At 45.4% G+C, this 27,631-nt stretch overlaps 1 protein-coding gene across 2 annotated transcripts in view; it reads right to left on the bottom strand.

Moving 5' to 3' along the window:
* The window catches only part of UBE2J1 (ubiquitin conjugating enzyme E2 J1), an 873,843-nt gene that overhangs the window by 406,245 nt on the left and 439,967 nt on the right, over nucleotides 1-27,631 (bottom strand). For both annotated transcript variants that reach the window (XM_044067059.1, XM_044067069.1), the window contains one exon: nucleotides 12,613-12,697. In XM_044067059.1, coding sequence (XP_043922994.1) covers nucleotides 12,613-12,697 — 85 coding nt within the window. The remainder of the gene's footprint in view (nucleotides 1-12,612; nucleotides 12,698-27,631) is intronic.

Below are 27,631 nucleotides of genomic sequence, written 5' to 3' on the forward strand. Positions count from 1 at the left end.
AAGGTATATAGCAGTCTCTCCCCCCTGTTCTGTGGGTTGGGGAAGAATGTAGGTAAATGAATCGCTTGGTTCAATGATACTCTGGAGACCACTTTTGGCATAAAGGCAGGGTTAGTTCTCAGAGAGACTCTATCCTGATGGAAGATAAGGAAGGGTTGTACTGCCATTAATGCCTATAACTCACTCAGATACCCTTCTTGCTGAAGTGATTGCTAGCAGGAAAGCAGTTTTCCAAGACAAGAACTGTAATTCTGCTGTTGCTGCTGGTTCAAAAGGGGGAAGTGTTAACTTTTCCAGCACAAAGTTGAGATCCCATATAGGTAAAGGTGGTTTCCTTGGAGGTTTTACATTTTTAATTCCTCTCAAGAACTGCCTGAGTAGAGGATGAGAGAAAACAGGAGGATCCATGTTGTATTCTGCTGAAATTGCTGATGCATGAATCTTAATGGAGGAGTAAGACAGGCCATTGTGGAACAGTTCTGCTAAATATTCCAAGATGTGTGCTATGCTTGCCAATGAGACATTTTCTCCCTTTGCTGCACTCCAAATGAGGTATCTTTTCCACTTGGCTGAATAAGTTTTCCTTGTGGAAGGTCTGCGTGCCTCCAGGATAATGTCATTAACCCTCTGAGATAAACCTGGGTTATTTTGTTTTATGCAATATTCCAAGCAGCTAGCTGCAGTGTTTTCAAGTTTGGATGCAGGATCTTGTAGTTGTTCTGTGTTAGAAGTAAGGGACATAGAGGTAGAGGCCATGCGTGTGTCCGAGACATGCTTCTCAGTAGCGGGTACCAATGTTGCCTCGGCCAATCTGGAGCTATCAGGATTACCCTTGGCTGATCCTCTCTGATCTTCAGTAGAACTTTGTACATCAAAGGAAGAGGTGGAAATGCATATGCTGTCAGGTTTTCCAGCTGAAGGAAAGGGAGTCCACCCTCCAAGCAAGTGGGTGGTATGCTCTTGTGCAGAATTTCTTCAATTGGTGGTTGTGTGGGGAGGCGAACAAGTCTATCTCTGGTAGTCCCCATTTCTTTGTTATGGCTTTGAAGATATCTGGATGCAGCATCCATTCGTGAGCATCCGTGGTAGTTCTGCTTAAGGTGTCTGCTAGAGAATTTTCTTTTCCTGGTACAAATCTGGCCTGAAGTTGAATGTTGAGATTCAGGGCCACATTCCACAAGTCCATTGCCATCCGGCATAGAGGATATGAATGTGTACCTCCCTGTTTGTTGATGTACCACATGACTGTGGTATTGTCCGTCCTTATCAGCAGATGACCCTGTTGAAGGAGTGGTCTGAATGCCTGGATCGCATGTTTCACTGCCAGCATCTCCTTTAGATTTATGTGTAGATTCAGCTGGTCTTGGGTCCATAGGCCTTGTATACACTTGTCCACCATGTGTGCCCCCCAGCCTAGGTCTGAGGCGTCCGTGGTGATGGTCTGGTTTGGATGAGGTTTGTGGAAAGGCAATCCTCTGTTCAACTGACAGGCCTGAGCCCACCACAGGAATTCTTGCTTCAGGCATGGTATTATTGGAATCTGGGCTTCTAGACTGTGCTTGTGTTGAGACCATACATTCCTTAGGTACCACTGTAACTTTCTCATATGCAGTCTGGCATGCGGAATCAATATTATGCAGGATGCCATGTAACCCAGGGCTTGCAGGACTTTCCTTGCAGTAAGCTGAGTTTGTGTTGTTAATGTCATAAAGTAAACTGGTAGTTGCTTTTGTTTTTCTTCTGTGAGAAAAGCCATCTGAGTTGATGTATCCAGTTCTGCACCCAAGAATGTTATCCTTTAGGATGGTACTAGTCTTGACTTTTGCATGTTGACTGTGTATCCCAAGGCTTGCAACAGTTGTATGACATTTTCCAAATCTTTTGTTATTTTTGCCTTGTTGTCCGCTTGTATTAGGCAGTCGTCCAGGTATGGGTAAATTTGAATTCCCTGAAGCCTGCAATGAGCAATTACTGATGCCAGGCATTTTGTGAATACTCTGGGCGCAGTAGATAAGCCAAAGGGCAATGCTGAGAATTGATAATGCTCTGATCCTGCAAGAAATCTGAGGTGTCTTCTACAATCTGGTCGTATAGGGACGTGCAGGTATGCCTCCTTGAGATCTAGAGTCACCAGCCAAGACTCCTTGCCCAGCATGGGAAGAAGCTGCTGGAGGGTCAGCATTTTGAATTTTGGAACAATGAGGTATGTGTTCAGTGCGGACAAGTCTAGAATAGGTCTCCATTGATTTTCTTTTCTTGGTACAAGGAAAACCCTGGAGTAAAATCCTTGGCCTTGTTCCATAGGTGGTACCTTTTCTATAGCTCTCATCCTTAATAAGTTGTTGATTTGTCTTAGAGCGTCTGTTTTTTGGCTTGGTGGTAGGTTTGGCATTCCTCTCTTTTTTGGTAGAGTGTGGAAGTGAAACCTGTAGCCCTTGTCTATTGTTTGTAAAGTCCATTTGTCTCCTGTAATGTAATGCCAGTTGTCAGAAAATAAGGCTAGCTTTCCGCCCAAGGGTGCTTCCAATTGTTCCCTGGTAGGCGGAACCAGAGCCTTCTGCCCTGTGGAAGTGGTTGTAGTTGAATCTGTGGCAGTACTTCTCTGGTTGGTAGGCTGCCACTGACGTCCCCTGTAGGCACCCCTAGATTGACCTCTGCCTCTTGGGCGTCTATTTCTGCCTCTCTGCGCTCTGGAGTTGTCTGGAAAGGACCAATTCTTCGAAGGCCAATTTCTGCTAAACCTCGGAGGTTGGACCTGTAAGAAATCCTTGACTGTTTGGACAGATTTTGCTTTTTCTTCCACCTTCTTTAGAACCTCCTGTGCAGGGGAGCCAAACAAACTTTGTTTCTCCATGGGAGCATCTAGGAGTTTTGACTTAACATGATCTGGTAAGGATTGTTCTTTTAACCAGGCATGCCTTCGAATCACTGTTCCAGTCATAGCTGATCTAAAGGAAGCCTCCAGTGCATCATAGCCACATTTTAAGAAATGGTTACTGACCTGCTGAGAGTTATGTACCAAATCCTGAAGGGACTTGCGGTCTATAGGTTCAGGAGAAGACAGTTTTTTTATTTAGCTGGTCTAAAAAAATTCCTGGTACTGAATCATGTGAAATTGACAGTTCAAGGCCCTGGCCGAAAGAGTAGCAGAAGTATAAACCTTTTTACCCCATCTCTCTAATGCTCTAGATTCCCTTTCAGAGGGAAGAGGGTTTTTGGCAGAGGCAGCTGCCACACCTTTAGGGCCCTGTGAAATGGTTTCAGGGTCTGCAACAGGAGCCTTATACAAATGGTAGTGTGTGTCCGGGACCCTGTAATATCTGTCAGGCTTGGCAGGGGCCGGAGGAAGAGAATCAGGGGCAGTACAGGCATCATTATATGCATCATCAACAACTGTTAGTACTGGAGGATTGGTGAAGGCCTATGCTGTGGTAAATGTAAAAAAGTCCTTAGCCTTTTCCTTGAATCTGAAAAATCCTGGCCCTGCCATTGGAAGTGTTCCCTCATAGCATGCAAGGTTTCCCCAAAGGAAAATTCTTCAGGAGGAGAAGCAGAAGGAATGGAGTCTTCTGCATCAGAATCCTCATAAGGAGAATATGGGCCTTCCTGAGGGTCTGAAATGTCTGAGTCATCCGAGGAATAGTCTGTAGAGACAGGTTCCGGGGGTTCAGTCCTAGGCCTCTTATCTGGAGGGGGCTGAGAGGCCCTGTCTGGGTGAGGTTGGGATCCCCTGATCAAAGAAATGAGATCCTCAGCCAGGCTGAGAATTTGGGAACTAGAGGTAGGCCTATGTGAGGGAGTTTTAGCAGGTAAGGCCTTAGAAGATTTAGCTGCTTTAGCCCTGGCAAAAGCCTTGATAGACATAGAAGCAGGGGGTCTAGCAGCCCCACGTGCAGGGGTAGATATGTCTAAAGGAATAGTGTCTGACAAATCCTGGGTGCCTGCTTCTGTAGCAGTAAATTCAGTAGCAGATTCAGCCATGCTCTGTGAGGCCTCGGCTATCCGAGGCATGCTTTCGCGAAGGAAGAACCGGGACTCGGTTTCAGCGAAACCGAGACACTCATGGTTGGCCTAACCGTGGTTTCAGCCGAAACCGCTGGGCGAATGTCGGTCCTTTTCCTTGCGCTTTTAGCTAATTGAGTAGTCGGAGTCTCCGATGGCATTTTGTATGCAAAAGCGGGACCAAAACTCCTCTGCAAACTCCGACCGGCGCCTAAGTGTCCGTCGGTTGAAGGAAGCACAGGCTAGATAACCTGATACGTCGTGGTCTGGGCCTAAGCAAGGAAGGTAGTACGAGTGGAAATCCTTATGAGGTATTTGTTTCCCACAAGTTAAACAATTATTTACTTTGTCTGACATCGGCTGAGGCAAGAAAGAGTCCCCAACGGGGTACTTAGCTTTTTAGAAGTCTTCGGTAGTAGAAATCTCTGGATCTGACCGACCGGCACTTGCGAACAGCTTCTGCTTCGGGCACCACGCGGCAAGAAAGACTGGGGAAAATGGCGTCGGCTGATGCCTTTATACCCAATAAACAGCAGCTGTGACGTCGGGTGAAGTGCGACATCAGCCGAGGCCAAACCCAGACTTTGGAATCCGGCCGACCAAAGGGCTGCCTGAGGCAGGACAACCCATATGTTAGGAATGCAGATACATCCTTGAAGGACATCAGTGAAACACGATGAACATCTTCATTTAAATGTACACTCTAGACAGTGCAAACAACATGTGGAAGTTTAAAACTAAAGTAACCGTTCTAAATTCAAAAACAGATAAATAGAACCCCGCCTACTAGGTGGGTGTCATCAATTATCTTAACCATTTTAATAAATATTGAATATTTAAAGTTCCCTTGATCCCTGAAGTGTACATTTAAATGAAGTTTCTGATGAAGTTTGTGTTTTAAAATAGTAAACAAACAAAAGTGCTTAATATTTAGTCTATGGTCCGATTTCATCTGATTGAGGTTTTTATTGTTTTATGTAGTCACTGTGTTTACCTCGTTTGATAGGTAATTAGTGCTAGAAAAAAACTAACAGCTAGCGATAATATTCTTTTTAATTTCTTCTCTATCACTCTCCCTACTTCTTCAATCAAAAAACATCAGTAACTAAGCAGATCAATACATAAACTTCACTATTGCTTGCTGAAATGTTATTTGAACTACCCACCAAAGACTATCTACTTGTTTATTATTGTATTTCAAGCAAATGGTCAACTAGTATTACATACTGTTACTGTATTCATATGCAACTGTTTACCTAGCCTGTATTGAACTGGGTAATGAGCATCAATGCACAGCATTTCTCCTGGGACTCCTCTGAAAAGTGGCCTAGTTGCTCAGTTGGACTATGCTGTTTATCAAATGGAAATAAAAAAAAAAATCCAACTTACTCATTTAGGGAATCCTTCACTGGAATGTAACTAAACTGGACATTAAGTTAAGGCAAAACACATTAGAAATAATTGAGTTCAAACTCAATACTTCAGCAAACAAAATTTAAAAAGGGGGATTGTAAACAACTTCTCAAAATTTGGAAGGGGTATGTAATTCATAGCTTCATACCATTTGCTAACACCCAAGAACATACTCTAATCCATACCTCTCTAAGATGAAACTTACTTTAGGCTCTTAAAAGTGGGAAATTAGAATCTTTAGCAGCTCGAGGCAACCCTATATTATCCTCGAACCCGCGGAACCAGAGTTTCTGTGGTTCCTCTTAGAAACTGACCCTGCTAAAGAGCTTCCTAACCACCATAGACGAAATGGTTCCTAAAGAAGAGATCCTTAACTTGGCAGGAAGGCAACTAATAGAACTTCAAGATCTGTCCAGGCCAGAACCAGGAGACATCTGTAGAAAGAGGGCGCAGAGCTCCAGATCAACATGGAGCGTTATGGTATGGACATAACTAGCTCTTAGGTGTTGCCTGGGAACCCACTCATGGAATCAGGGATGCCTTCGTAATTCTAGCACCTGTATCTCAGGTGGCTGAATTCTACAGACTCTTGAAGTTGGTGGGGACTGCCAAGGCACTATGGAATAAAACAACCAACTGCCCCTGGACACAAGTGGCAAGAAGTGACTAGGAGATATTGTCAATCATCTTGTGGCTGGGTTCATAGAAGGAAAGGCTATAGAAGTGGATAGACCAAAGTCGAATGTGCTGATATCTAAGTTGATTTCTTGCCCCTTTGGAAAAAGTTGGCCTTGTTGGTCTATAGGAGTCCATAGATAAGGTCACTTTAGAAACTGAAGACTAGATATTTTCAAAATAGATAGGAGACAAACAAAGCTGTTTTCTTTCTTAATTACAAATAAAACTGGTCTTAAGTATCTGAGCTGGACCTGCTTATCCAAAAGCTTCAGTGAATGTCTCTGATTTTAGTTAACTAGGAAAGTGGTCTGGTAGGGAAACCATGAGGTTGATATGAACATGAAAAGGAAGATGGGAAGTGTTCTTTGGTTAAGTCTACAAAGAAACATAATCCTTACCAAAATAGTTTAGAAAGAACTAATACAGGCCTGAACCTTAATAAGAAATCCAGAATCTAAGAGGGCGGTTATCCTTATGAGTTATTATGGGGAATAACTTCTCAAAAGAACTGTTGTTCAGAAACGGAAACTTTAAAGGTTAGGAAACCAAAATTAAGTTTAGATCCGTAGATAAGGATGGAGACAGTTTGTTAGTGGAAAACGCAGAGGAAACTTGAAAAACAGGCCTTGCACAAGATATGAGATGGAGAGTTTATTGTCATGTAAAAATCAATACTTGGAATCACGCCAGTAGTACTGATGTCATTGACTAGAGATCAGTCCATTGAAAAAGATGGCGAATCCAAAAAAGAATGTGAACTTGAAACGCAAAAAGAGTCAGACAGGGTGGCGTTGCCCACTGACTTGAATCGCCTCTGAAAAATAAGCCAGTCATGCAAGCACAAATAGTTCTAGTGGACATGACCGTTCTGACTGATAAAGTGTGTGACTGTAGAGAATCACTGAAGTGTACCAAGCAAGGAATAGGAGGAGTAAAGAAGAAGTGATGAGAGAGGTTGAATGCCCGGTGCGTGGATCAGTAGGTGCATCAAAACTGTTGGTTCCAGCCAGACTGCAGGGCTGCATTGGAAAGGAAAGATGGAAAGGAAAAGGCCCAAAGCAAAATCAATCCTGGGGAGGCAGAGCAATCAGGATCAGCGGTGGTTGAAAATGAATGGGACTGAGAATCATGGAAAGGAGGGGGATAAAAAAGAAGTCCCCAAGGCAAACCGGGTTAGAGAGTCTCTCAAGGCCCCCTCAGAAGGGAAAAAAGTGCCACTAATCTGGGCACTGATTGTTTTGAGGGCTGAGCCAGGGTGCCACTAGCTTTAGCTCTATCAGAAAAATCTGATCCACTACAGATTGATTGAGAGACCACCGTGAGGCATGCTGTGAGAGTGCTTAGCCTGTCCGCCATAGCCTTGGACCTGCCGGGATGCGGGACCTGACCTCCGCTTGTTTGTGAGAAGAGATGTACTGAAGTCAAAGTCTGATGTCTGAACTCTACTATCTCGCCTGGAAGCTTAATGATGGGACCACTCCAGACCACGGTTGCTCTGTCTGCAGACAGTCCACGTGGAAAGGTAGGACCTGCTCGGGCTGTGCTTGCCACGCACTGCCAGACTGCTCAGGACATGGCCCTGCTCTGGTATTCAGGGGGTTATACCGTGCCGCGGGACTGGGACCATTGAGAGGAGCCGATCACCCGATCCCTGAGGATGAGGAGTGGTGACTGTAGGGCCACACTCGAGGTGGAACTCATGATCAGCCCTGGAACAAGAAGAGGGAAGATATCTCTCATGTGAGAGATATTCTAGTGCAAGTGTTACCCAAGATTTCTGCAGGTTCATGGGTGCCTCATGGTACTAATTAATTAAGTGAAACCTGAGGCCTGCAGGTGCATTTACGTGAGAGAAGAAGAGGCCCCCAGCAGTGGTGGGTTTCCTGTAACCTAGGCCTAGAACTGAGGCCGGTCTGGCTTTGATTCTGGACAGAGTAATAGAAGCTGGTAACATTTCCAATCCTTTTGACCTTTTGATTGTGATTGCAGGACTGCATAGTATAGCAGGCATGTTGGATTTTGTAAATGATTGATTGGCAAGCAGAGAGAGGATTTCAAAAATTTACCAAAAAACCCTCAGATGCAGTTGTAGGTGGTAGGGGAGCTCCTGGAGTCGTCCAAATATGGAAAGTTGCTGGAGAGGAGTGGCTACCAAAGGAAAGGTGGGAACTGCTCGATCATAGCCTCTCTGTGAGCTGTGAAGTGAGCATGCAGGTGTGTGAATGAGGCCATAATGGGGAGTCCAAAGCAAAACGCTGAATTGGTAATGATTGGCCCTTGATCGAAGGTGAGAAACTCTAGGAGAGCGGCGCGCATCCTGAATGATACAGCAAATCCTGAAGGTCTATACTTTGCCCAGATAGGGTTGTCCTTGCCCAGAAAGGGCATTGTGGATTGCAGCGTTTCCACAGCGATTGGCTCTTTGGCTGAGACTTGTTTGGGGTTTTTTGACTCTCTCCTTTGGTGGACCAAAAGCTCTTTTGGGGAGTGGATCCTACTTTGTCTGGAAATTTGATCCTAGAGAGATTTGCTTTTCTGTACCCATGGTTTTTTGGATGTCCCTTTGAGAGGGAGTTCTTTGTTTCCCCACTACCGGTGAGATGTCTGAAGGGATTTGTGAGGGGTTGGATACCTTCCACTTGGATTTTGGGACCTCAGATATGATCGGATGTGGGGGACTATCTCAGACTCTCGGGGATTCTTGATGGGGGGGCTGGGTGAAATTAGGGACGCTGAGCTCCAAGGGTGCCTCCAAGCAACACCAGATTCAAGGGATGCTGAAGAGGAAGCTAGGAGAAGAGACTCCTTTGCCCCTGGTTCTGGACCCCCCCTGTGTTATTATTGGCACCCTTTATTGTTACCCCTAACTGGAGTCGCAAAACTGACTGACCTTGGGTGCAAGCTCCTTGGGCTCTTGCCTTCTGACCCTTTGGGCAGAGTCTTTGGCAGGGCTGCTCAAGGAAGATCCAACTGAAAGAGTTTTGGAAAAGGGACTCACGCCTGGAAAAAGTATCTCACTGGTAAACCGAACAAAGCTGAACCGTAAGAAGGGGTACAAAGTGAAGCTGTGCTCCTTGGTTGGTGGCGAAAGCCACATCAGCCGCATCCGCCAAAATTACGCCAGCAGCAACCCCTGTGCTCGCAGACTCCATCGCCCTGTGGCTCCATAAGACATGAGCCGCATGCAGTGAGGAGTATAGACAATAGCAGATAGCAAGCCCTGTGCAATTCCTTGCCCCGCAAGCAGCACAAGAAAGGACCTGGGAAACAGGCAAAGGTTGCTCAAGAGAATATCCGCCAAGCCTGGTGGAAGGGACATCCATGAATTCAGCGGTAACGCAGCAAGCAGCATGAAGAAAAATTCCGCCTTCCCACGGTCTGTCCATGGCCCCAGTCTTTTAATAGGAGGATGGACAGGCACTGGAGGGATCCGCTAGTTCCTTTCTAGTGGTCAGCCACCTTGGATGGACTCCACAGGAGAGACTGAACCTGACAACTCTGTTGGGTCCAAGGGGGCGTGATGAACTTGGATGGTCTCCCTGGGGACAGGTTCCACAGAATCTGGAGCACCACGCCTCCCAGCTACTCAGTGGCATGAGTGGGGAGGGGGGGAGAGACACATCGGGGTGGGATCCAGGGGGAAAGGTATTCCACCCTCGGGTTGATGGAGGCGGGAGGGGCCAATGGGGGCACTGTTCTGGGAGGGTCGGTAGAGGAACAAAAAAAGGAAGGGAGTCTCAGAGGGGGACCAGACAGGATCCCCATCTAAGTCGGTTCTATATGTGCCCTCTTAGTCCTCGTGTTCCTTCTCTACATCGCCCTCGGTCGAGGGGGGAAGGCAGATCCAGCAGAATGAGGAGAAGAGGAGGAAATTGAGGGGCCTGGAATGGCAACATGGATCTGAGGGCCTGGAGAGGAGAGGCCAGGCAGAGAGGCCAGGAGAGGGAGATGGGGAGGAGCTAGCTCAGAGACCAGGCTCCAGGCTCAGGGGCCAGCCCTCCTCTCTCCTCGGAGGTTCCCTCAGGAGGAGAAAGACACCCGCTCGAAAGAAACAGAATGGGGCCGCTCCAAGGAGAGAGAAGGCTCCGAGGCCGATGTCGGCGGCCGAGGCCAAGGGTCCGCGGCTGAGAGAGAGAGCCCGGCTGGACAAGGTCCGATTAGGACAGCCCCCGATGCCGACAGGACCCGGAAGATCACATGGATCGGGAGGAGATCTCTCAATGAGGAGATCGAGCCGAAGACGACGGGAGGGAGGCGCGGCAACATCGGCCGAAACAGAAAGGCTCCGGCTCCTCCTGGTGGCTCCGGTTCAAGAAGAGGGAGGAGTCGGGAGAATCGGGCAGTAGGGAGAGCTATTGAGACAGGCAGCTACAGGCTCTGTCTGTGCTCAGAGGCCCTGGAGCCTGTCAACCACCTTTCCACCCTCCTGTCCAGACTGTCAGAGATCGAGATCTCGGCTCAGATCTTTCATGGGAGAGAGGACAACCCGGGATATATGGGCCGAGTGAATACTCGACCGGTGGGGGGCCCGGCTCAGCCGGTCGGGGCCTAGGGAGAGCCAGTCTCCCTTGAATTTCAGATGGAGCCGAGAATATCTCGCCCGCCGAGGGAACAGAGCCACACCGCTCCAGAGTCCACGACTCAGGCGGTGGGCGGGGCCACTGGCCGGCAAGCCGGGCACTACTACTCGAACAGAAGTATCGATCAGCCGAAGTCGACGGCCGCGGCGGAGACGGAGCCGGAGAGCTTGGGTAGCACGGAGACAGCCTCCTGAACCTTGGGAGGAGAACCTTGGGCAGAGCCTGAACCGGAGGGAGAATTTGTTTATTTAAATCTTCCTCGGACCTTGTTCTCCTTTGACCTTTCCTGTGACCTAAAACCAAAGCATGACACAACCAGGTAGAAAGGCACCAGTGCAAACCCCCAGGGCAGTAAACATTAAGTGTGACAGACCTGCTGACATTTCTGACAGCTTGCAGACACTGACACCTTCCTTGGACCTTGCCTTTTCCTAACAAGAACACATTAACACAAACAGTCCCAACAACCACACCACCAACACACACCACACACACACAAGGGAAGGGAAACTTGAACTAGAAACTTGGGAACTAAAAACTATTTAAAAAATTTAAAAGGAAGTTATAAAGAAGGAGGAGTAAAGAAGGTGGGGTACGTCTAACATCTAACACAGGGAAAAAAAGGGAAAAAATAACTTTTTTTTTCTTTTTTTACAAGAAAAAAAACTTACCTCACTCAGGCAAAGAGACCTCTTCGCTAAGCGGCAAACGAGATCTGGAGGTAGTTTTGCATCATCATCATATATGTTGCCTCCTCGAGCTGTAAAAAGGAGTTTTCTAGCAAAGCAAGCAAAGTCGGAGCCGATAACCCATCCAGCAAGAATGAAGGCGAGATTGACAACTTAACATCAAATATGAAGTCCACACATTCGTAACTATGTATTTTATAAAATGACATGCCCTGGTCTTCCAAGATGAAGTCAAACTGCAGAAGACCTGTTCCTGCAGTTCACTCTTAAATCCCACACATTTTCTTCAAATATCAGAAATTATTTTTAAAATGTTATCCTTTCCCCGTCTTCACCAAAGAGTTAACAATAGTGGTGACACCTTAACTTCAAAGCAGTATTTGAAACCACACAGGTTTCTTCACTTTGCTCTGGGTGACCTGTCAAGCCTGTGGATGGAGGAAACAGAAATAGTGGTGAAAACCTTACAGCAGAACAACTTCCTGGTGTTCCTTACTTGGACAACTGGTTAGTGGAGGTCCTCCACTCAGGACTCAAGTGCAGATCTAGCCTTGGCATTTGCTCTGCCTTGCAGTCAAACAGAGTCACCACTGTCTGGGAGAAGTGCTACTTCACTGCGGAGCATCTATTTCTGGATTCTGTTTATAGTCTCAACTTCCTCTGTCCAGAGAAAGCAGAGAAGCTTATACATCTGAAAATTATGGGTCATGGCACAGATTGAGATGAAAGCAATCCTCCTGTCGCACCTTTTTAGGATGATGGCCACAAAGGTTTTACACAGTCTCCTTTGCCCGCATTCACATTTGCTCCAAAAGTGAGCAATTCACTGTAAGAGGCACGAATCATTATACTGTCTCAGACCTGCTTTTTCTTGGATTCTGAACCCATCACTATTCCCTGTATTGTTTAGTCACTGTCCCCATCTTATAAGATTGGCTAAAATGTCTCTCAAGAATTCCATGACACCCAAACTAAACTAAGGAATACATTTAAGATCACTGGTGCTTGCAGATAAAAAGAGAGTGTATGGAATTTGCATACATAGTCAACATTATGAAACAATTATTGCACAACAGCAGTAGAATGACTATGAAGAGAACTTGATTTTAATTTGGATTTCCACACTTAGTGGCTTTCCCAGACATGTGATATAGTTTTAAAATCACAGCACTGCATATTAGAACGAATATAGCTTTCTAAACATGTTTGCTAGGTACTTATGGTAAATTAAGGAAACTGCAAGTACTTACTGCTCCATGATGGTTGCCAAGTTTCAGGATGATGACCAGATATGCTCAAGCAAATCTTCTTTCCAATCTCAAACCTTCCATTAGGCTGAAAAATAACCATATAATTAAACTGTAGCAACTGTAGTGATATGCTGTTCATTTTAATTCTACAAACCTAGCAAATCCCTAGCAAATCTGCTGGACATTGTCTGTACTTGCATAAGGCTGCTTAAACCTTTGGATTCTTTATCTGTATCCATCAGGTCAATACCCACCCTCCCATCCTTCAAAACCAACCTGAATGAATTCATAGCTAAAAATCTGGCTCTGTTCTTGCTCAAACAAAGAAAAAGCTATATCCCTAAATGTGAACAAGTATCTTCATTCCTTATACGTCCTTACTCTCTCTCCCTTCACCTACTTCCTAACTTGTATCAAATTATTTTCACTGACTTTCTCTCTAAATATGCCATAAGCCTGTTTTCACCCTCACTTCATATTGCAATTCCTGTTTTTTTAAACTAACTTACTTTTAATTTCTCTACAAACTGTCTAAAATTCTCCAATTATTAAATGATCACATAACTTGTATAGATTCTTAACCAGTGTTTGTATTATGCCTAATTTGTTATAATTATTTAAACTGCAGATGTTTTGTTTTATTTTTGAAGATTATAAAAGTATTATTCTTAAAATGTTTTGTAATCATTTGGAGCTTTTCTCCCCAGGAATCAACTGAAAATGGGCTTTGGGTTGGATCTTCCCAGTAGTCAAATGTCGATAAATAAATAAATTCAGCTATTTCTAAGTTTGTATTCCATTATTATACAACTAACTCAACCTCACTATTTATTAGTGTTTGGGTTCTAGACAAATAACGACTCCATTTGGTGACAGACTTCTCAGAAACCCATGAACTCCTCAACAGGTAAAGAAATTAAGGAGACAACCTAACAGATTAACAACAGGAAGGTTACACAATAACATCTAAAACAGATGGAGAAAATGGTACACTTAAAAAGAAAAGGGAAGGCAGAAAAAGTAATATAATAAACAGTATCTATCATGGAAAGTGTAGAACAGAAAAAGTTATGTACTCACCATAATGTTCCATGTGAGTTTTTCATCTCGCCTTCATTCTTACTGATGGGTTCAGAGCTGATCCTCGGCTCCGACTGATCAACTGCAAAAGATCGAGATCTTTAACCAGCTCGAGGCCAATTCCCTATCCCATTGATGCACCTTGATCTTCCCTCAGATCTTGTTTGCTGCCAACTGGCTACCTATGACTATTAATATGCCATTCTAAGAACTGGATAAGAGACAATACCCACAAATAAGAGAGGTCTTGGACCTCAAGTAGACTGGATGGGGGTTGGAGGGTGGGACGTAAGAATGAAGGCGAGATGAAGAACTCACATGGAACGTAATGGTGAGTACATAACTTCTTTACGTGAAGTTGTTCTATCTCACCATTCATTCTTACTGATGGGTAGCATCCTAAGCACCATCTTTCTTGGGTGGCTCACGGGAGAATATTCTTCAAAACAGTGGAACCAAAGGAAGCCCTGTCCCTGGAGGCCTTGTCTACTTTGTAATGAGTGATGAAGGTATGAGGCCTTGACCAGGTGGCTGCTGCACAAATAGTATCTAATGGTAACTTAACAGGGAAGGCTGATGAGGTAGATAGAGCTCTAGTAGAGTGGGCCTTTATTTTTTGTTGTAATGGAGCATTCATTGAACTGTAAGTGAAAGAAATACAATCCGATAACCATCTTGACAAGGTGACTTTTGTCACTGCAGCACTTTTTTTTTAATTCTGAAAAGGAGACAAAGAGCTGTTCTGTTTTCCTGAATCGTTTGGTCCTGTCCAAATAAAATCTGAGTTGCCTATGAACATCAAGCTTGTGCAGCATGAATTTCATCTTATTTGTGTATTTAGGGAAGAAAACGGGCAATTCAATAGATTGGTTGAGATTTGTCTCTGAACAAACTTTGGGTAAAAATGATGGATTAGTTCTGAGCGAGACTCTGTCATTATGGAAAACCAGATAAGGAGGTTTGATGGTCAAGGTCTGTAACTCAGAAATCCTCTGAGCAGAAATGATAGCTATGAGAAATATGGTCTTCCATGAGAGATATTTCAAATCACAGGATGAGGCTGGTATGAAAGGAGGCAATATAATTCGGGAAAGAACAAAATTTAGATTCCATGGCATGGCTGGAGTTTTGACGGGTGGTCTCAAATGGATAGTACCCTTGAGAAAGGCGTTAGAGAGTCAATGTGACATGACATTAGAACCTTGGACGCCAAGATGAAAGTTCGAGTTTGCTGCTAATTGAACTCTAATGGTAGCTGCAGCAGCTCCTTCATTGAAAAGTTTAGTCAGAAACTCCAGAATAGATGAAATTGAAACTAGGTATGGATCAATATCATTCTGAGATGTCCATATAGAAACTCTCTTCCATTTGCCAAGATATAATTTTCTGGTATATGATTTATGAGAGGATGTTAAAATATGTTGGGCCTTGGCTGAGAGGTTGTAAATCCTGGCTATGTTTGGAATTGGAGCAGCCAAGCTGTCAGTTTGAGGGAGTGAAGAGAAGGATTAAGAGCCCCCGATGAATGGGTCAGAAGATACTGAACAGGGTCCAGGATCCAAGGCTCTTCCAATAGATGAGGCTGAAGGACGGGAAACCAAATCTGACAAGGCCAGTAAGGGGCTATTAAGACTATGGTCCTTCCCAGAGTCTCTGCTTTTTGTAATACTTTGGGTATTAGAGGGAAATGGGAAAGGAGACCCAGGGGCCAATTGTGCACCAGTGCATCCCTTGGGGCATCCCCCGACAGGGAGATTAGGGCAAAGTAGCTGTTGCATTTCGTGTTCACTGGGGTTGCAAAGAGATCGCAGCAAGGCTGGCCCCACCTGCAGAAGATGCTTTCTGCTACTTGTTTCTTTAGGGACCACTTGTAAGGCAAGAGAATTGCCCTGCCTAGCTTGTCTGCTATCACACTGGATTTCCCAGGGATGTGCGTTGCTATCGGAAAGTGCTGAGTGGAGATTGCCCACTGCCATACTCTCAGGGTCGCTTGACACACGGGATTAGATTTGGTTACTCCTTGTTTATGTACCAGACCACTGACATATTGTCCGTCTGAATTACAATTGTTCCCCGAGGGAGACAGTCTTAAAAGGACTGCAATGCTAAGAGTACTGCTCTCATATCCAGGACATTTATATGCAGATGAGCCTCGTGCTTCTTCCATGTGCCTTGGGCTGTTCTTCCCTGATAATGCCCCCCCACCCTATCAAGGAAGCACCCGTGGTCACTGTGGCTATAGGAGTGGGTAGAACAAATGGACAGCCTAGAGTTACTTGTTGGGATGTCAGCCACCACTGAAGGTCCATCTTGCACATATTCGTTATTATGATTTTGTGTGACATTGGAAGTTCCTGAAAGGACCACTGACAGAACAGGAGCCACTGTAGTACTCGCATGTGCATCCGACCCAGAGGAATGGCTATGACCGCTGCCGCAATCGTTCCTAACAATTTGAGTACCATTGAGACTGGGGCTTTTGGCTTTGGAAATAGGTCTAGGATTTGTTTTCGTAAAAGACAAACTCTTTCTGGAGGAAGGTTGAAGGTCATTGTGATTGTAATTAGATCTGCTCCTATAAAAATGGTCTGTTGCAATGGCGACAAGGCAGATTTTTCTGAGATTATGGCAATCCCCAATTGATTGCAGAGATTTAAAGTTGTGTCCCTTCCATGTATGAGTTGATGCCTACTGGTGGCAGTGAGGAGCCATTCGTCTAGATATGGAAATACCTGGAATCCCAAACATCTGAGGTGAGCAGTGACTACTGCCATGCATTTAGTGAACATTCTGGGGGCTGTAGTGAGACCAAAGGGCAGAGCGTGAAATTGGTAATGACCGGCTCCCAGCCAGAAGTGTAGATGATTCCTGGATGGCCTGTCCATTTTTATGTGGTAGTAAGCATCCTGGAGATCTATCGAGCATATCCAATTGTCTTTCCCCAGAAAGGGGAGTATTGACTGTAGCGTGACCATCTGAAACTTTTTTTTTACCGACTGAGGTCTAGAATAGGTCTCCAGTCCCCTGTTTTGTTTGGAACTAAAAAGAACCTTGAGTAAGTTCCGAATCCTCTCTGGTTTGCTGGGACTGGCTGGATGACTCTTTTTTTCAGCAACCTTTGGACCTCTATAGCTGCTTGTTTCCTGTGACTGGGTGGAACATCTGGTATTTTTTTCACAAGAGGAAGCATTGTGGCAAAGGGAATTGAGTATCTTCAGGATATGATACTTTGTACCCAGCTGTCTCCAGAGATAGACAATCGGGCCTCCTCTCAGGAGCGCTCTGACACCCTGATTCTGTGGGCCCCCTCTGCCACGTGGATGGCGTCTTCCCTTATTTCCCCCTCCTCTGCCTCTACAGGGGGTTTTTCATCATGACTGTCCTGGAAAGATCCTTGAGATTTACAGAACCACATCTTTCCACCTCCCCTCCCTTTGGGGTACAGTCTAATCAGGGTAGAAAAACGTACTCTGACAGCAGACAAAGTCTTTCCATCTTTCTCACTCCTGGTAAGTGTTTCCTTTACTTTCGGTCCAAAAAGGGACAAGCAGTCAAAAGGGGTGTTAATAAGTTCCACAAAGGAACATAGACTCATCCAGGAATGCCTCCTAAGGGCAAATCCTGTACCCGCTGCTCTGCTCGTTCCATCAGCTGCATATGAGAGCAGACACATGGACGAGTTCACAATAGAATTAAGAGTAGAGAGCTGGGAAGTTACCTTATCGGAAACCCCCGCAGTTACTGAACCCTGCAGGGTATCTCCTAGTTCCTTCAGAAAATCCCTCTGCAACCTAGTGAAATGTGTGAGATAGTTCAGCGATCGAAGGACAAAAGCCGCTGAACTAAACATACACTTCCCATATCTGTCCATAATCCTGGACTCTCTATTAGGAGGATGAACAGACATAGAAGTTTCTGATAGTTCCTTCTTAGTGGCCGCTGCCACCACCATGGATTCGACGGGCACTCCTTTAGTTAGAACGGTTTTGTCTTGAGGACAGGTTATAAATTTATTAGGCCTCCTGGGAACAGGCTTCGTGGTATCTGGGGACTCCCATGCCCTCCAAGAGAGTAACTCAATCAACTCATCAAAGGGCGGAGACACCCAAAAGGTGGAGGGTTGAGACCCAAAAGCCTTCATAAGGAATGACTCCTCATCAGTAGGGTTAAGGGATTTCCAGACACCCCCTCTGTTTAAGGATTTCTAGGATATCTGCGAATGAGATATCCTCTGAGGGGGTCCGTGGGGACACTCTGACTCATCTAAGTCAGTATCCGAAGTGACGGATTCCTGTGGGGAGCCCAGATGCTTCCTCTTGGAAAGTCTCTTCCTGGGAACCTCTTCAGTGGGAGCTTCTGGAGAGGTCTCAGAAGAGCATGGTTCGCCCAATGGAGTTTCCTGTGGCTCAGGGTCTCTACGCTTTAATGGAGAGTATGTTGTAGAGGTAGATATCGGTGCTTTAAGGGAGGGAGCTCCTGGTACTGATGGTGTGGTTGATAGCGTGGACAATACCCTCATCATGGCCTCGAAGACCCCTTGGTCCCAAAAAGAGGAATCTCCCTGATCCGTGGATACAAGGGACTCTCCCGGCACCAGAAAAGAGGGCTCGGAGCCCAAGGTCAGAGCCGAGCTGAAGCCCCGAGAAGCAAAGTCAGAACCGACAAGTCGGTCCAACTATCCTCCACAGACCCGACCGGCAAGCGTCAACTACGAGATCCCTCGGTCGGCACCGACGATATCAGGGCAGTCGAGGCTGAGAAACTTAAGGTAGGTGTCGGCCTCGAGGGCTTTACAATCAGTTCCGAGTTCTCCGGCTCCGAAACTTAGAGGCAGAGGAGGAACAGAAGACGGTGGGGGAAACTGTGTCGGCTATGAAGTCCCAGGGGTCGGTGCCGATAAAAGTTTTGCAAGCGCCAGTATCTGCAAAAGCATCTTCACCACACGGTCGACATCCAAATCAGAGAGTCTACCTGCGGCCCGAGAAGAATGTGTGGATGAAGCCACCGACTGTAAGGATTTCAATATAGGAGATACCGGCTCCTAACCAAAACAACAGTTGGCTCCGTTAGCTGCGGAGCCAATGTTGAAGCTTGACTCAATCCGGTTTTGGGAGTAGATGGACTTTTTCTTGGCTCTGAAGAACTAGAAGACGTCTTAGAGGGTTTGTCAAGCTTATCCAGTGCCTCTTGGAAGGAGGAGTTTAAAAGACTTCTGTCCATAAGTTTTCTCATTCTCTCATGCAATGCTCTAGCACTAAAAGAGTGGCATATTGAACAACTTTCTTGCAGGTGTACCTCACCCAAACAATACACACAGTCGGTATGTCCATCAGTGATGGACATCTTTTCTTAACATCTTGGGCATTTTTTAAATCCAGACTTGGATTTCTCTTTCTCTTGAGACATCCTATCAAAGAGAAAAGACATATCAGCACAGCACTCTACTCCTAATAATGCAGGAAATTTAAACAATTAAGCTAAATATCAATATAGTTACCCTGTAAATGAAAAGGGCTCTAACACCACACAACTATGTGAGAAGAAATACAAGATAAGGAAAGCTAAAGGCCTAAAACACTACCACTTATCTAAGCTATTTAAAATCTCTAAATAACAAGCAAATTACCAAAAATACACAATGCCCTGTAATTAAAAGGGCACTGACTAACACCACACAACTATGTAAGAGATAGGGAAAACTAAAGGCCTAAAGAGCGGCCACTTGAGTTATTTAGACTACCTAGGAAAAACTAGCAAATACCAGGAATACACTTATAGAAAGGCTAACTACTATAAAGAAAGGAAATAAGAAGTTATGTCTTACCATAACGATCCATGTGAATTGTTCATCTCGCCTTTGTTCTTACACACGGGTTCGAAGCCGATCCTCGGCTCCGAGTCGGCAGCATCACTAGCTCGCATCTTCGAGAAAGCTCGAGGCACAGTAATATCCCATGATCCTCTGGTTCTAACCCTCAGATCTAGTTTGCTATACCAGAAGAATCACTCTTAGAACTGTGTCTAAAACACTTATAAACAGATACTGCAAAAGTGTCTGGAACCCTACTGCCATGTACAGGATAAAAGATGCCATTACTGTTGTTAATAACATGCCAACCATACCTAGAAAAGGCTGAAAAGGAATCTAGTTGAAAACCGTTCTCCCAGACCGTAGGACGGGGGATGGAGGGGGGGAATGTAAGAACAAAGGCGAGATGAACAATTCACATGGATCGTTATGGTAAGACATAACTTCTTAATGTGAAATTGTTCAATCTCGCTGTTTGTTCTTACACACGGGTAGCGTCCCTAGCTCCTTTTTCCCAGGTGGCTCAAGGGAGAACATTCCTGAGAACAGTGGAACCAAACGTCACCCTGTCCCTGGAACTCTTGTCTAGCTTGTAGTGGGCGATAAAGGTATGCGGTTTTGCTCAAGTTGCCACTGCACAAATGGTATCTAAGGGCAAATGAGCGGTATGGGCTGAAGAAGTAGCAATCGCCCTTGTAGAATGAGCTCTAGGTTTGAAAGGGAGTTGCTGTTTAGATTCAGCATATACAAAATTTATGCAATCTGAGAGCCATTTGGATAAAGTAACCTTCGCTACTGCCTGTCCTTTTCTTTGGTCAGCATATGAGACAAATAGTTGATCTGACTTTCTGTGCTCTTTTGTCCTATGTAAGTAAAATCTTAGTTGTCTGTGAACGTCCAACTTGTGCAATGTGTATTCTAGCTTATTGGAATGATTTTTAAAGAAGGTAGGTAGTTCAATAGATTGATTGATGTTCTGAATCGAACAAACCTTCGGAAGGAAGGACGGATTGGTGCGCAAGGTTACTCTATCTGGATGAAAAATCATGTACTGGGTTCGGATAGATAGAGCCTGTAACTCTGAAACTCTTCTGGCGGAAGTGATGGCAACCAGGAAAAGTGTTTTCCACGAAAGAAATTTTAACGGAGTTGTGGCAGCTGGTTCAAAAGGGGGCAACATGAGTTGTGACAGCATGAGGATTAAGATTCCAAGGTGCTATTGGATTACGAAAGGGGGGACGGAGGTGAAAAGTACCTTTCATGAAGGCTTTACAAAGCCTGTGGGACATAAGAGAACCATCCTCACGGCCAATATGAAAATTGGAAATAGAGGCCAGTTGAACCCTTATAGTGGATGTTGATGCTCCTTCTTGAAAAAGTAAGGTGAGGAAATCTAGTATCTTGTGTACTGGGGCCCCGAATGGATCTATACCTTGTTTGGAGGCCCAGTGCGCAAAATGGTTCCATTTACTGTTGTACAATTTTCTTGTAGATGGTTTGTGAGAAGATACAATAATTTGTTGTACTGCAGGAGATAGTAACTCCGACCTGGCTAAGATGGGAAGCGGAGCAGCCAAGCTGTCAGTTTGAGGGACTTGAGGAAGGTGTGAGGAACTCCCGATGAATGTGTCAACAGATCTGGCTACGGGTTCAGTATCCATGGTTCCTCCACTTGATGGGATTGAAGGAAAGGAAACCAGATTTGTCGAGGCCAGAATGGGGCTATCAGTATTATGGTCCTGTCCAGACATTTGGCTTTCTGGAAGAACCTGGGAATTAGTGGAACAGGAGGAAAAGCGTGAAGAAGACCTGGGGGCCAATTGTATACCAGTGCGTCCCTGGGGGGGGGGGGGGGGGTAACAGGGCAAAGTAGCTTCTGCATTTGGCATTCAAAGGGGATGCAAACAGGTCGCAGCAAGGCTGGCCCCATCTGCGGAAGATCTCTTCCGCCACTTGAGGTTTGAGGGGCCACTCGTAAGGGAACAGGATGGCTCTGCTCAACCTGTCCGCGATTACGTTGGAAGTCCCCGGGATGTGTGTTGCTATCAGAAAGCGTCCAGTGGACTTTGCCCATTGCCAAATTCTGAGGGCCTCTCTGCATAACGGGTAAGATCTGGTTCCCCCTTGCTTGTTTATGTACCAGACCACTGACATGTTGTCCGTCTGAACTGTCACTGTTCCTTGAGGTAAGGACTTGTGAAAGTGTTGCAACGCTAGAAATACTGCCCTCAGCTCTAGAACATTGATGTGCACAAGTTGGACCATTGACCTTGGACTGTTTGTCCCTGAAAGAATCCCCCCCCCACCCTATCAGGGAAGCGTCCGTGGTTAGAGTTGCTACCGGACTGGGTAATACAAAGGGTCATCCTAGTGTTAGCTCTTGACTGTGTATCCACCACAAGAGATCCTTCTTGCAAGAATTCCCGATCAAGATTTCGTGAGACAGTGGAAGTTGTAGATACGACCACTGGGCGAATAGCATCCATTGAAGGATCCTCATGTGCATCCTGCCTAAAGGAACTACAAGAAGGGAGGCTGACATCAAGCCTAGCACTCTTAATATTTGTCGTGCAGGGACTCTCTTGTTGTGAAGAAGGAGCGAAATTTGATGCCTGAGGTCTGATACTCTTGGTGTGGGGAGAGTAACTTGAGCCAGGGAAGTGTCTAGTTGTGCTCCTATAAATAAGATACGCTGACGGGCGATAAGACAGATTTTCCAAAATTCACCGTTATGCCTAGTGAAGAGCAAAGACTGATGGTGTAGTCCCTGGCTTGTAGAAGATGACACTTGGTGGTGGCGGAAAGGAGCCAGTCGTCTAGATAAGGAAACACCCGGAATCCGTTTCATCTCAAGTGAGACGCTACAACTGCCATGCATTTGGTGAACACCCTGGGGGCTGAGGTGAGACCAAAGGGCAGAGCGCGAAACTGGAAATGACTGGCTCCCAGCCGGAAGCGCAAGTGATCTCTGGACGCCCTGGCCATTTTGATATGGTAGTATGCGTCTTTGAGATCTATAGAGCACATCCAGCTGCCCTTTTGCAGAAAAGGGAGGATTGACTGAAGCGTGACCATCCGGAACTTTTCCTTTTTCACAAAGGTATTTAACTTGCTGAGGTCTAAAATTGGCCTCCAGTCCCCTGTTTTCTTTGGAACTAAAAAGAACCTTGAGTAAGTTCCGGATCCTATTTGGTCCGCTGGGACTGGTTGGATGACTCTGTTTTCGAGCAACCTTCCTATCTCTATGGTTGCTTGGTCTCGCAGACTGGGTGGAACATCTGGGAGTTTTTTGGAGTTTGGTGGTATTTTTATGAAGGGGATGTTGTAGCCTCTGGTAACTATGCTTTTACCCAGTAATCTGATGTAAGATTTAGCCAGGCCTCTGGGTATAAAGCCAAGTGACCCCCGACTGCCTCCAGAGTAGGACAGCCGGGCCTGCACTCAGGAGTGCTGGAAGGGTTTCCCAGAGAAGGTCTCTCTGTCACCCTGATTTTGCAGACCCCCTCTGCCGGCTGGGCGGCGTCTTCCGTTTCTTCCCCCTCCTCTGCCTCTGGAGGGGGCGTCACGTTGGGTGTGTTGAAAAGATCCCTGAGTCTTTCGGAACCACATCTTTCCTCCTCGTTGCCCTTTAGGGTAGGGTCTAGATGGAATGGAAAAACGGACCCCTACGGCAGACAGGGTCTTCCCTTCTTGTTCACACCTCGTGAGAGTCTCCTTTACTTTGGGCCCAAACAAGGAGGCAACATCGAAGGGGGAGTTGGCAAAGGAAGACTTAAAGGCTTCCGCAAAGGAGCATAAGCGCAACCAGGATTGTCTTCTCAGGGCAATTGCTGAAGCTGCCGCTCTACTCGATCCTTCAGCTGCGTATGAAATCAGCCTCATGGGCGAGTTGACTATGGAATTTGGGGTGTTAAGTTGCACTGTCACTTTCTCGGCGACAGCAGCATCTGTGTCCCCCTGTAGAGTATCTCCTAATTCCTTAATGAGAACTCTCTGTAAAAGCGTGAAATGCGCAAGGTAGTTGAGCGATCGGATAGAAAAAGTCGCCGAACTAAATATGCACTTCCCATATCTGTCCATTGTCCTAGAATCCTTATTAGGAGGATGGACAGAGGAAGATGATTCAGACATCTCTTTCTTAGTGGCCACCGCCATAGTGTCTACGGGAACTCCTTTTGTAAGATAGGCTTTATCTTGGGGAGCCGTCATGTATTTATTTGGTTTACGGGGAACTGGTTCCACTGTATCAGGTGTTTCCCAAGCCCACCGAGCTATAAGCTCCATGAGATCGTCAAAGGGTGGAGTCACCCAGGAGGTAGAAGGTTGAGCCCCAAATGCCTTCAGTAATACCGAATCATCCACAGAAGGGGTAAGGGTTTGCCAGTCACCTCTTGGCTTCCGGATTTCCAAAATGTCTGCAAACGAGACATCCTCAGAGGTGGACCGTGGGGACCCTTCTGTTTCATCTAAATCAGTATCAGACGTGAGAGATTCCTGAGGGGAATCAATGTGCCTCCTCTTGCACAGTCGTTTCCTCTGAACATCCTCAGCGGGAGCTTCTGGGGATGCATCCAAGGAACCAGTCGCCCTGTGGGGACTTCTGAGGCATTGGGTCTCGACGCTTAGTGGGGACCGAAGGCACAGAAGCAGAACACAGACCTTTTGGGAAAGGAGATGAAGATACCGATGAAGTATGTGTCTGATCAGACAAGACCTTCCTCATGATGTCAAAGGCACCAGTGCCCTGACCCGAAGATCCGACCCAATCCGAAGAAGGGGGTCGTTTCTCCGGAATCGGAACCACGGGCTCTGACACCGAGGACGGATCCGAACTGATCTGAGCCGAGGCACCGAGGGGAAGAGTCGGAACCGACATCTCGGTTCGACTATCCTCCCCGGAACCCAGGAAAGATCTTCGGCTCCGAGACTCTCCGGCTGGTTCCGAAGGAGTCGAGGTCAATGGTGCCGATAGCACTACTGGAGGCTTCGGCACCGAGGGTTCTACAACCATCGGTTCTTCGGCTCCTAACACCAATGACTCGACGGGTCTCGGAGGAGGAAGTGTCGAGGGAACTGGAATAGCTTCGAGTTTCGAAACCAGCTGGGACGAAACCTCGATTAATTTGGACAAGGCCGAGTTCTCCATAAGCTTCTGTACCACTCGGTCCACATCGGAATCGGAAAGTGGCCTCGAAGAACGGGTCGAAGGGATCAAAGCCGTCACCGAGCGAAGGATAGCTGAAGGTGGTACCTCTGATACCGGCTCCAAGACCTGAGCCTCATGCAGAGATAGAGTCTCGACAGCTGGCACCGAAGTCATAGGAGCCGGTGTCTGAATCTGAAAAGAGGTGCTCAGAGCCGATGACTTGGGCTCCGACACTCTTAAAGACTTTGACCCCTTCAAGACTTAGAAACCAGTTCAGCCTTGTCCAGGGCCTCCTGAAACTCGGGTTTAAGCAACCCTCTGTCCACCAACTTCCTGTGTCTTTCCATCATGACCCTCCCACTAAAGGAATGACAGATGGAACAGTCTTCCTGCAAGTGGAGAGGGCCAAGACAGTAGAGCCCAGGATGAGTGGTTGTCAGTAATGGACATCTTCTGTCCACACTGACACCTTTTAAAACCACTTTTGGTCTTTTCTGACATCTTACACTCTTAAGAAAAGAAAAAAATTTTTATAATATATGTTAAATACAATAGTATACACTCACACAGCACACTAAGATATATATATGTATATATATATATATATATATATATATATATATATATATATATATATATATATACACACACACATATATATATATATATATTTTTTTTTTTTAAAGTACTGTAAATAGTTACAGAAAAAGAATGGCCTAAGGCCCTTACTAACTTTCTAAATAACAACCTGACTACAACTACTTTAAACTACTAGATATTAAACCTATCAAATACTATAAAGAAAAGTAAAATTTGAAGTAAAATTTGGAGTAAATATATAGAAATAACAAGATATAATAAGAAAAATACTACTGGCCCGAGCCTCTCGATGTGATCTGCTGCTAGCGGCAAACTAGATCTGGGGGTTAGCACCGGAGGATCATGGGATATTACTGTGCCTCAAGCTTTCTCGAAGATGCGAGCTAGTGATGCGGCCGACTCGGAGCAGAGGATCGGCTCCGAACCCATGTGTAAGAACAAACGGCGAGATTGAACAATTTCACATCTTATTATTAAACTATCTAATTTAAGCTATGAAGCAAATTTTTAACAAGAAAAAATCAGTAACTTTCACTGGCCAGAGCTGGTGAATGTCCGAGCAAGTTGCAGCTGCAAATGAGATCTGAGGGAAGATCAAGGTGCATCATGGGATAGGGAGTTGGTCTCGAGCTGGTTGAAGACCTCGAGCTTTTGCAGTTGGCAGCGTCGGAGCCGAGGATCGGCTCCGAACCCATCAGTAAGAATGAACGTCGAGACAGAACAACTTCACATCATGGTTTACAGCTCAGTATATCTACTACAACATGACGTGTGCTCCAAGTACTGCATTCATATAAATCAGCAGACAAACATGGCATAGCTGAAATGGAATAAGATACAAAAATGCAAAAAAGTCACAAAATGCGTGACTATCACTGTATTCAAAAATATTTCAAATTATTATTTATGTATGTAGTTATCCATTTATTGACATCTGATTACCAGCAAAGTCCAACTGGGTAGGTAATTTTTTCAGCAGAGGTCCAGGGAGTAAGAACAATAATTTTAAAATCTTCAAAAAAATAATACAAAACACCTATGGTTTAAAATAATTATACCAAATTAGACATGTGTAACAAAGTACAGTTTTGTACCTACCATAAATGTAGATGTTCGAGGATCCACATTGCTGCAGTCCTAACTATTGGGTAGTCTGCTGTCCAGTCGGCCCGAATACCAAAGTATATGGCTGACGTCGGTCAGGGCGCATTAGACTGACGTCAGTACGTCAGGGTACTAATGCGCATGACCGACGTCATATCCTCAGTCTTTTCTTGCCCCAGATGTCAGAAGACCCTGAAAAGATAAGGCCAAAAACCAAAAACTCCCGAAATACCTGCACCAAAAAATATATATATATATATATATATATATATATACAATATATACACAATTAGCAGAATATAACCTCACCTACACAACCACCCCTAAACACAGAGGGGAAGGAGGGAGGTAATTGGACTGCAGCAATGTGGATCCTCGAACATCTACATTTATGGTAGGTACAAAACTGTACTATGTTCTTCATTCCACATTGCTGCAGTCCTAACTATTGGGTAGAATCCCAAAGCAGAGGTAAGGGAGGCTGGCAAATCATAAGGAAGTAGGAACTGACAACATGCCTTGCAAAATAGCTGTGGCAAAACCAGCCCTAGACTTAGAGTAGAGAGGAAGGTGATAATGCTTAGAGAAAGTATGCACTGAACTCCAAGTAGCTGCCTCCAAAATATCCTTAGTTGCCACCCCTTAGAAATGCTGTGGAAGTGGCAGTAGCCCTAGTGGAATGAGGCCTAATCCCAGCTGGAATCTCCTTGCCATGATGGGAATAACAAAATGTAATGCAACACCCAATCCACCTAGAAATAGTTTGTTTTGACACAGGCTTGCCCTTTGAACTCAAAGCAAAAGAAACAAACAACTGCTGAGACTGCCTAAAATCCTTAGTCCTGCTCAAATAATAACGCAATAGCCTGTGTACATCTAAAGTGTGCAAAATCTTTTCCCCTTTATTTTGGGGATCTGCATAAAAGGTAGGCAAATGAATAGTTTGGTTTAAAGCCACACTAGAAACCACCTTAGGCATAAAGGAAGGATTAGTGCGTAAAGATACCCTATCCTTATGAAAAATCAAAAAGGCTCCACTGCCATAAGGGCCTGCAACTCAGAAACCCTTCTTGCAGAAGTAATGGCCAACAAAAAGCAGTCTTCCATGACAAGTATTTCAATTCAGCAGTAGCCGCAGGCTCAAAGGTTGTAGAGTAAGTTTCTCCAACACAAAATTGAGATCCCAAGCAGGAGTAGGAGCTCTACATGGGGTCTTATATTCTTTGCCCCTCTAAGAAATTGCTTGAACAAAGGATCACGAAAACAATGGTGGGTCACAA

The sequence above is a fragment of the Protopterus annectens genome, chromosome 1.part0 (genome assembly GCF_019279795.1).
Source record: "Protopterus annectens isolate FY-2018-M chromosome 1.part0, PAN1.0, whole genome shotgun sequence".
Taxonomy (NCBI): Eukaryota; Metazoa; Chordata; order Ceratodontiformes; family Protopteridae; genus Protopterus; species Protopterus annectens.